This window comes from Alnus glutinosa, chromosome 6 (assembly GCF_958979055.1).
Source record: "Alnus glutinosa chromosome 6, dhAlnGlut1.1, whole genome shotgun sequence".
Classification (NCBI taxonomy): Eukaryota; Viridiplantae; Streptophyta; class Magnoliopsida; order Fagales; family Betulaceae; genus Alnus; species Alnus glutinosa.
Window position 1 is genome coordinate 14,312,853 of NC_084891.1, and position 11,360 is coordinate 14,324,212.

General features: G+C 38.7%; 1 protein-coding gene across 8 annotated transcripts in view; it reads left to right on the forward strand.

Moving 5' to 3' along the window:
- LOC133870762 (casein kinase 1-like protein 4) overlaps positions 1–11,360 on the forward strand; it is a 47,378-nt gene that overhangs the window by 20,241 nt on the left and 15,777 nt on the right. For 7 of the 8 annotated variants that reach the window (XR_009900787.1, XR_009900788.1, XR_009900782.1 and 4 more), the window contains exons 10-11: positions 23–149; positions 1,191–1,273. Coding sequence is in view for 2 of the 8 variants with exons in the window: in XM_062307969.1 (XP_062163953.1) it covers positions 23–149; positions 1,191–1,273 (210 nt within the window). In the remaining 6 variants the exon portion in view is untranslated. Of the gene's footprint in view, positions 1–22; positions 150–1,190; positions 1,274–11,096; positions 11,357–11,360 lie in introns of all 8 variants that reach the window. The other variant, XM_062307968.1, reaches the window with a different exon arrangement.

The window sequence follows — 11,360 nt, forward strand, 5'->3', positions numbered from 1 at the left end:
AACTCTCATTTGTTTTGAAAAGGTCCTGTGCAAGTCACATCCTGTGGAGTTTGCATCTTACTTCCATTATTGCCACTCTTTGACATTTGATCAAATGCCTGATTATGGATTCTTGAAGCGGCTGTTTCATGACTTGTTTACTCGTGAAGGTATTTTTTGTTTTAAATCATTATACCTTTAAATTTCACACCGTTGCTCCTTAGAACTGCAACCCAAGTAATCACAGAAGCTGGTATTTAGTACAAATGACTAATCACTTTCCTTTAAGCCATTTATGCTACAGAAGTTAAATATTCTCATTGGATGTCAGCGTTCGTGTAGCATGTGCCTGAAAACACCACCAAATTAGCCAAGCACTTTATTCTGAGTAAGACATGGTTTATCTAGCCAATTGGACTTTTGGGGGATAAGATAATGAACTTAAGAAAGGCTTTGAGCAGCAAATCTTTTATTGTCAAATTTAACTGAATCTGTTAGGTAATGGAATTAGGATGTAGCCGCTGTCGGTGCATGATTTAGTTTCAGTTTTTCTATGCAACTCTAGCCAGGGAGAATGGGTCTCCCAGAATCAACACTTACGTAAGGGGTTGGACCTACAGATTTTTCAAGTGACTTGTGATTCTTTTCCATTTGTCGGGCTGGGTAAGCCATGATTAGAAGAGTTCAAGGGAAGTACTTAAGGTTGCAAAAGAATATTTTTGAGCCATGTTGATAATGCCAGAGAGCACTAGCCATGGCATCCTTTTCATTGGGTATTTTGTTTCTCTTTGGAAAGTTATGGTACATATATGAATGATAAGTTGAGTTGCCTGGGATTAAAGAGAAGCATTAAGGCCCTGCCATATCAAAATGTCTGGGTTTTCCTGGGTCTTGTTATTGTTGTCTTTGTTTCTGTATTTCTATTTGAAGTGACGAAGTTCAAACTTTGAAAGTTGTCCACATCTTTTAGACTTTCGCAGGTGGACCATGTGTACTTGTCGTCGTCAATGAATTATTTGAATGTACAGAACTTGAAGTGTATTATTTGGCAACACTGAATTTTTTTTCTTTTCTTTCTGTGGAAAACTTTGTTTTGTCATTTTCTTTTGAGGTGTCATTTAAATTTTGTTGGAAAGTCATTTATCTGCTGATATATTTTAAATTGACAGTTTTGTTTGGCTTGTGATTTACAATTTTTCTATATTTGCCAGGATATGAATTTGATTATGTATTTGATTGGACCATTTCAAAATACCAGCAGACACAACAAACAAAGATGCTGGCTCAATCATCCGTGAGTATTTTCATCACCTTTTGTTTTTATCAGTGATTTCAAGTAAATTGTTTCTGAAAAATTGTATGCATAAAGATTGGGGTTTCTGTTTTTCCCATTCTTCCTTTTTTGCATTTGAAGTACTGATTAGTTATAGGTGCATGAACTCGCTTAAAATTACATCAAATTAAAGATGACCTTTCTAACTGCTGTTAATATTTTGAGTTCGGGTCAATTTCTACTACCCCACTATAGTTTAACTCTCTCTAGGAGCTAAGACACTCTTTGTGTTAGCGCCTGCCGAATAATCTTGGCTTGTATGGGGTTGTTTAGGTGGTGTCATATCCAATCCAAATTGATCGAGCTAGTGGAGGGTAGGCCTTTAGTCTGTAGGATTGTTGAGAGGAGAAGGGGCAGTGTCCAATCTTTATGTTTGGGCAAAGATAACTGTTCTTGGTCGGTTGCCACCATGGAGGAGCTGGTTCTTGAGGAGGGGACGAAGGCGTTTTGGCGACGTTCTCAAGTTGGGCTCCCAGCTCTCCTAGCCCAGTGACGTTCCAATAAGCATGGGAGATTCTTGACGGTGGCAGAGTATGGGGGAGGTAGTTGGGGAGGCGCCATATTTGTGCTGGAAGGGATAGATGGTAGAGGCTAGAGGTCCTTCGCCTCGGAGCTGCGACCGGTGTCGCGTTTTTTCCAATTGTGCTACGATGGTTAGTCAAGTGGGCTTCATGCCTGCAAAGCTTAGCATTGGGCTTGAACAACTTCTTGGTGTTGAAACCACCGGTGGTGCGGGCGGGGCAAATCGTAGCCGGAGATACTTGACCAAGTTTCATTCTGGCCAAATCCTCATCGTCGAAGGGTGGTTTTGATCTTCTCGAGATGTCTGCTCCGATGGGACAGATTGAGGCTGGTGTAGGGGACATTTGTCTTACTGTGGAGTTTCGCAATTTCAAAGACGCTTTGGTTTGCTTAAAAAAGGATGTGGGCCGGTCTTCAAGTTGGATTGGCTCAGTAACTTTTGATCGCGCCGATGGTGAGCCAGAGGTGTTGAGGAGCTTGGTCGAGACTAGTATGGGCAAGCTGTTGGTTGGGTCTTTGGGTGATGGCGATGGTAATGTTGTGCTACCTTTAGAACATGACAACAGTGATTCAGTGGTGTCGAGGAAACCGTATGGGCAAGCTATTGGTTCCCATGGAGGTCGTAATCCCAGAGGATTCTTTGGGTGGTGCCATGGTTTCAAAGGATCTTGTTCCAGCATCTTTCTTGAAGCCTTTTTCTCAATTTCCTAGTTCAGATTCTACCTCTCGGTGTAAGTCTCAATAACTTTTCTTCTTCCTCGGGTCCATTGAGGGGCAAGGAACCCCTTTGCCTGCTTTGGCTGGGATGGTGTTGGACATTGATGGAAGAAAAAGATAGTCTGTGAAGCTCCTACTCCCCTACTATGGAGGGAAAATTGGGTCGTTCTAGGTCGGTGTATTCAGATTGGGTTTTGCAAAGAGTAAAGGAGATCCATCTTGTTGTGCGGGTGTCGTGTGTGGGCTTTGAGGTGCAGTTATGGCTATTTTGACAGTTATTGAAGCAAGTCGTCCTCAAAAGGCTTCGGTTTTCAATTCTAACTTGGAGGCAAAGGTAATAGGGAGTCAAAAACATTGGAATGCTTTATTAATTATGACTCTAAATATGAGACTCCAAGCCATGGAATTATTAAGGAGAGGGGTTTCTCAATTTTTAAGAAAGCATAAACTTTTATCTTTGAATGTGAGGGGTTTGAATGAGGCAGGTTTAGGGTTGATATTGTGTATTTTCAAGAAACTAAGTTGGAGGCTATGTCTCGTAATTTTGTGTGTAGTTTGTGGGGCCGTCATGTGGATTGGTGTTGCTTGGATTCTAGAGGGGCTTTAGGTGGCATCTTGATTATGTGGGATACGAGGGTGGTAGAAAAGATCGAAATGTGTGGAGGAGTTCACCCTGGCTGTTACCTTTAGAAACATTGAACACCAGTTTGTTTGGGCTTCTGCAGGTGGCTATAGTCCTAATTCTCATAGGAATAGAAGGCTGCTTTGGGATGAGTTGCCTGGTTTTCTCAGTTGGTGGAACCTGCCTTGTTGTATTGGGGGTGACTTTAACGTTACCCGATTCCCCAGATTGGAAGTTGCCCACTTATGCCCAGTTATGATGGAGTTCTCTGACTTCATTTGTGATTTGGGCCTGATGGACCTCCCTCTTGTTGGTGGAACTTATTCTTGGTCGAACAATCGGGAGTCTTCCTCTTGGTCTAGGATTGACAGATTTCTTGTTTCTCCAACTTTGGAAGCAAAGTTTTCGGGTGTCCCAGAGAAGGCTTCCTAGACTTTGCCTAGATCATTTTCCAATTCTTCTTGATCCTTCGGGAATAGGTATTTTAATTTGAGAACTTGTGGCTTAAGTTTGAGGTTTTGTGATTAGGATGAAATAGTGGTGGGATTCTTACCACTTCCAAGGCACTTCGAGCTTTATTGTGGCTAGCAAGCTCAAGGCTTTGAAAGTTGATTTAAGGAGATGGAATGAGGAGGTGTTTGGCAATGTAGGGAGGGAGAAAAATATCCTTTGGGAATAGCTTTGTATTTTGATACCATTGAAGAAGAGAGGGTTTTGAGTGAGGAGGAGAGAATGAAGAAGGCAAAAGTATTAAGCGAGTTAGAGATATCCATTCTCATGGAGGAGGTAAGTTGAAGGCATAAATCTAGGGCTTTGTGGTGAAGGGAGGGTGATGTAAAATCATCACTTGTCCTAAAAGCTTAAGCTTAAGCTTTTAGGAAGATGTAAATTTAATTATTTAATTAATACTTTAACACTTCTCTTTACGTGTGGGTTCAAACTCTTTTTTAATAGGTGATGCACAATACGTAGAATATTTAACGGAAATGAGAGATAAATGAAGAAGACATAGCTCGAACTCAAGACTTTCGCTCTGATACCATGTTAAATCACCACTTGTCATAAAAACTTAAGCTGATAGGAAGACGTTAATTTAATTATTTAATTAATACTTTAACACAAGGAAGAACTCCATTAACTCTTTGTTGATTGATGGCATACTTTCTACCAACCTGGTGGAGATTAACGAGAACATTGTCCAGTTTTATAAAAAGCTGTATGCCGAGCAATTCAGCTGGCGGCCTTTGTTGGATGACCTTTCTTTTGACTCTATCAATGCGTCATGAGGCTAATTGGTTTGAGAGAGAATTTGAGGAAAGAGAGGTGTTGGAGATAGTGAAAGCAATGACCAGTGACAAGGTACTGGGCTTGGACGGTTATTCTATGGTATTCTTCTAAGCTTGTTGGGATGTGCTGAAAGACAACATTATGAAGGTCTTTCATGACTTCCATGCTAGTGGTAAGTTCGAAAAGAGCCGTAATGTTATTACATTTAGTAGAAAAGAGAAAGAATTCTCTTATTCGCATTTTGTTCCATTTTGTTACATATGTTTAAATAGAGAAGGCCTAAACTAATATGGAAAGATATAATGAAATATTACATTCAGATCAAATCACATAAAATCAGAATAATACTAGGCCTAAATCAAGGGGAATAAAATTGAAAATTTACATCTTCAACACTCCCCTTCAAGCTGAGGCATAGATGTCTCGCATGCCCAGCTTGCATAAGGCTGAATGAAGGACACTTCTAGATACTCCCTTTGTTAAGATATCTACAAGTTGGTCTCCAATCTTCGCATATGGTGTGCATATGATTCCTTGTCGGAGTTTTTCTTTAATAAAATGTTGATCAATTTCAACATGCTTGGTCCGGTCATGTTGGACTAGATTATGAGCATTGTCGATTGCCTCTTTATTGTCACAATACAATTACATAGAGTCCTTTGAATCAAACCCAAGCTCTTTCAAAAGTATTTTAAACCATAGTGTTTCACTCCATGGGCCATAGCTCTGAATTCAGCCTCTGCACTAGATTTGGCAACCACTGACTGTTTATTGCCATGCCATGTAACCAAATTACCTCCTACAAATATGCAATACCCTGACGTGGACCGTCAATCCATAATCGAGCCAGCCCAATCTGGTGTTTAGAAAGTTCACAAGTTTCACATTGAAACTTAGAAACATTATTATGCAGAAATAAAGATGAAACATGCATTGCAGAATTAAAAAAGATGGATGCCCTAATCGTTGATGCTACATCAAGATTCTAGCTACCTAAACGATATGATAAGCCTATGTGAGCCTACATTGTGCGCTGGGTTGAGATTCCAGATAGTACAAGTCATTCCTCAAGCTACCATTGCCAATCATTTGTCCCGTGACTAGGTCCTAAAAGAAACAATAATATGAGTAAAAAATGACTCGACAATTCAACTCAAGGGTAATACGTGCAATGGACAATAGATGAGCTGCAAAATCGGGTACATTAAGGATAGCTGACAAGGCCTTAGAGGGAGTGACAGAAGTAGATCCTTTACCCGACACTGGCGACAGAGAGTCATCAACTATTTTGACCTTTTCTCTTCCTGAACAAGGATTATATTATGAAAATAAGGGAGACATACTAGTGATGTCATCAGAGGCACTAGAATCAATGGCCTAAGGATCATCAGAGGGAGTAGTAGATGCATGTAGAGCAGTAGCTAAGTTACTTATATGAGCAAAGTAGGAGGAAGCAACAGCAGGTGCGTCCAATCGAGATACAAGTCGTCGGAGTGTTTCTACCTCTCTTTGCTCAAGCCCCCCGTATCAAAGGAAGAGTAATGAGCATCTGGTGTGGGAACAACCGTCTCGACTGCAGAAGCATAATTGGCCCGAGGCCTGGTTCCTCCACTAGTGTGACCCCCACGACCTCGGGTAGGCCTGCCATGAAGTCTCCAGCAAGTTTCCCGTGTATGCCGAGATCGATTACATTGGTCACAAAAAAGTTTGTCATTGTCATCTAGGGTTGCATTTGCTACTCTACCACCTTCTCGACCTCGAAAATCACCTTTCAAAGTACGTGGAAAGGCACTCACTAGAGCAGATTGAGTTTGTGAACTGGGATGAAGCATGGTGCTGCGACGACTCTCCTCATTTTGGACGTAGGAAAAAACCTCTTGTAAGGACGAAAGGGGTTCCTTCCCAAAAATTTGAACCTGCACATGATCATATTTTGAATTTAATCATCCCAAGAACTCATAAATGTGTTCCTCTTCAATCATCATCTTGATTTTAACGGCATTGGCTGCACACTCAGTTTGTAAGTTCTAATAGTGATTTAACTTCTGCCACAAACTACGGAGTTTATGAAAATAAGTGACAACTAACCAATCACCTTGGGTTAGTCCATGTATCTGGTGCTTCAAATCATATTTCAGCGCAGCGTTCACCATTTTGGAAAATATGTCTGTGTAACGCCCTGAATTTGAGCCTGCAAATTCATAAGCAGAAACCTTCGGTTTCCACGTGACATTATTACATCAGAGATAAACTCTCGCAGCGGAATATATTTTTTTTTTCTAAAGCCTTAGGAATTGATAGCATAACACATTTAGAGCTGACTGAAATACCTCGATACGTTTATTAAAAGTTACTTAGGTTTATCTTTACATCCTATATGCACACTAGGTGCATCAAAATTAGTGTCACAGGCGGCACATAAGCATATAACATAAAATATGTCGAACATGACATTATTATAAATATTTACATGCCATAAAACAAAACACATATAAGTGCAACTAGTAATTTCTAAGCTAGCACATAATAGTTCGTTGATGGTTTCAAAAACCATCAAAACTGGCATATGGGTCCATGCCTTCATTCTCTAGATCTGCATCAGTAACTATGCAAATATGACGTCATCATATTTACATAGACAAACAAGTGAGTCATCCATTTTCATAACTAAGTTACCATCAGATTAATAACAGTTCATAAATAATATAAATGCAAGAGTTGTATGAATATGCATCGTAGTAACTATTTAGTTTGTGTTTTATGATCATCTTACTTCAGACCTTTCGTTCTTAGGTATCCAAACCCGTTCATGTCCTTTGCCTCACACTTAAAGTCTTACCTGTTTGCACTGGAATCTTACCGGTCCCAACATTAGTTATATATTAGGACTTTGGACTCACCCTGGGTCACTATGAACCCCCTGGATCCACTGACTAGCCTTCCTTCCACTTGCTACTACATCAGCTTGTTGATGGCTATCTCATCAGCCGTTATATTAATTGGACACAACATGCAATGCATGAACAACCACATGTAATAAACACACACCACACAGTCCTAATGAAAAATAGAATCATTCCTCAGTAAGTAAATCCATACTTACTCTCCTTGGTGTGGTTTCTTAGCTCATTTTCTGTAACAATTATACAAAGAAGATGATATATACATCAGTCTTTTTTTCAATATTAAAAATGTGTATATTTTTACATCACTTTACTCATCGTTTTTAGTTATCAATTAAAAGGTAATTACTTCAACATGAATCCTAACAGGATAATATTTTTATGTAAAGGGATAGGGAAATTAGCGGCATAGCCACTTTGTAGGAATACAATAAATTATAAAATAAATACGGGGGATTAAACCACTCCGTAGTAATGGTAAAATAAATACGGGGGTTTAAACCACTCCGTAGTAACACAATAAATGATAAAATAAATACGTGGGATCAAACCACTTCGTAGTATTGGTAAAATAAATACGGGGGATCAAACCACTTCGTAGTAATGGTAAAATAAATACGGGGGTTTAAACCACTCCGTAGTAACGCAATAAATAAACAAGTAAATAAATACAAATGAAATCAAATAGTAAGGAAAAGGTGTCAAGATTTACTCACCAATTTGATTTGGAGAGAAAAATAACTTCAAGAACACCAAAGTGGTTGTGTGGTAGAAGGAGAGAAAAAGAGAGAGAAAACCAAAGCAAAAGCTTTCTTGAAAGTTGTCTAAGATTTGTGTGGAAAAACAAAGGGCCTTGCATGCTTATTTATAGGAGGAAAACAAGGGTATTTAGGTCCAAAATGTAATAAAAGAATTAGCTTATTGGATAATGTCTTGCAAATTTGGATTTTAGAATTTTCGTCCAACTAGAGGGCAGCCTACTCCGAGAATTATTTCGATGGTCAAACCTACTCCGATTGACGTGAAATTTTGAGAGTAGATAGAGGACTTCATGACAAACATTTTCTCTTTTTGGTTCGTCCCATTTCGAGTTTGTTTTGACTTAGTTTCAATCAAGTCAAAGTTTCTGTCTATAAAGCCAAAATATCTTTTATCCACTTTCTGCGTTCACACTTGCTTTATTGATTTTTCTTTCTTGTCATGATTACTCTTGAGATATCCTATCCTTTCATCATTACTCTTGTTATTTATACATAAATGTTTCTAGAAGCATGTAGATATTTTTCTTGACAGTTTTTCGTTTAATATCGACAGTTGGGTTATTTAGGCTCGGGTCAAAAAGTCAACTTGTGGACTTTTTACTAACTTTTGCCACATGATAGATCTTTATTTTGTAAGCACAATGGTTTTTGAATTATCTAAATCTGAGTCTGTTTGACCTGTTTTCGGTTTAATCAAAGTTAAAGCTTAAATGTTACTTTTAGGTTTTTAAGGGTTTTTAGGTTTTTATTTTTTAAATTTTCAAAACAACTTTAGGTTTGCTTATAAAAACATGTGGATATTGTCTCCTCAACAATATTAATGATTTCTTAAGAGCTTGAAATTACTGGGCGTTACAGTCTGAGCAGCTGGATTCAAACCTCTTTTGTTGTACGAAGAAACAAGTAACCCTGATTGATCTCTGACTGCATTGAATGCAACAACAATGACATAATGGTAGAATTTTTCAGTTTCCCATTTGTCATATATCGGGTCTTCTGGCTTAAGTTCTTGAATTTTTCCATTCAAGTGTCCCATTTTTCCTCTGCTCTTAATATACAAAAGAGCAGATTGTGACCAAGAAAGATAGTTGAGCCCATCCAATTTGACAGTACTAATTTGGAGAGTTGGATTTTCACTATTGGAGGTCACCTGACTCTCTACCCTTTTCTTCTGATTTGTCTCCGACATTTTCAAAATCAAACATCGAACCAAACAAATTGCTCCAACACACACCACATGGACTCAACTAAAATCAACCATAATACCAATTCATAAGAACAAGTACTACTTAAACTACAATCTACATTTTTTTTTGCTAAACTATAGGTCGTTTAGGACTTACCTGTCATTTGGCAGAATGCTGAACGACATGTCATTCACCTTGTCGCTCCTGGAGGTCCACGTGTCGCTGCCCAATTGCTCCAGTACGTGGCAACCCGATTCAAATACATGACAATTTCTTTGTTTGCAGTGAATCGTCACAGGGGGTTTGGGAGACTGTACATACACCATCCTGATTCTATATATATATATATATATATATATATCCAAGTCTCACAATACATAGCACGAACATGAACTCAAGATGAGAGTTACAAAACACTGCAGTGGAAACTTATCAATAAGAGAAAGAGTAAACCCACCTTACACCGAGCTGACATAAACATCTATGTAGTTCAAGTTTATATATTGTATCATTTACATAACAAAAGTATGGCTATACAAAAAGGGTGTCACATGAGACACAACCATATACAAAAGTCGATTGATTGCTAGCCCGACATAAATGACTGATGTCAATAGCCTTGGTCATAGTAACCCAGATTAAGTGCCACAGGGTTCACATCGACATTTACAGTACCTGCACAACATCATCTACGCAATCGTAGAGTTAACCACATTTGCATAGGCAGATTATTGAGTCCACAGTCTCAGCAGTATAAGACTCACTAAATTAACAATGAGCCGATTTTTCTTTCTACCATGTGTTTACAATAACAACTACTTTGTGGATTAATACTTCTCTTTTAAAAAGGTTTCGTAGTTGATGAAGTAAACACTGACGTTTTATAAACACGTGAAATCATACTACATAGATGTGAATATATATATATAATCTCCCGCTTGGAAGCATACACATATTAACCCATCTACATCATATATATTTGAATGTCATATAGTTAGTTGTACGCATATACAAGCACTCCACGATTTTTAGGGAATACAAGCATATAAGCACATCTAGGCATGAAAATAAATGACATCATAATTCAGCTACACTCATATACATGCATCCTGCCCTTTGGAGTAGCGTCACACAAGCATACAAACATATCTAAGCATAGAACGTATGAAAACATCATATGCAACCAGCTATAACTGTATACATATGCTCTGTCCCATTCAGGCATGCATACCGATACATTTATCATGAAATCCCACATAACACATAACGTAATACGTCATTATATAAAAGAATGCCATGCATGCTTTCTTATACATCAATATTTTACTTCCGTTCTTCCATCTTTGGGAACTTGTTCCCGATGCCTTATAGGATAGTCTTTCGCATTACATACATATAATCATGAGGGAGTTGTCCCTAGGCAGTGAGAGGTTGCTTTTCACTCCTTTCGAAGACTTATCCTACATAACATCATTAAGTTAACAGTATCGAGGGCTTGCCCCCAGGGACTTGTCCCTTAGTGTAATGTTGGAGACTTGTTCCAGTACATTAATCTCTTATGCACTTTTCCTCATTCATGTTCATGATCATGGTTCATGCTATAAATTGCCATACATTTGCTTTCGTGTTCGTGTATCATTCAACAACATTTCATCACTCATAATTCATCAAACATATCTTGAACATGCTTGAAATCATCGAAAGTTGATCATACATTTGTCTCTCAAATCATTATATCACACTTTAACAAAACATAAAAAATGTATGATTGTTTTGCGCAATCAGGTTGACGAGGTTTGGGTTGGGGAGGATGGAGACTTCCCTCACCCTCTGGGTGTTTATCCTCCTGGCATGCCATTGGATTGGGTGTTGGATCGTGATAAGGGCGAGGATCCATCCTTGGCGATTTTTGATGCCATTGAACAGAATTTTCTTCAGAAAGTAAAGGTTGTGCGTCTAAAGACCAAAGGTTGGAGGAAGCTGAGGAATTTGAAAAAGTTCCATTAACTATGGCGATGCAAGCGCGTCCTCTCAGCGAGGGAAAGGCAA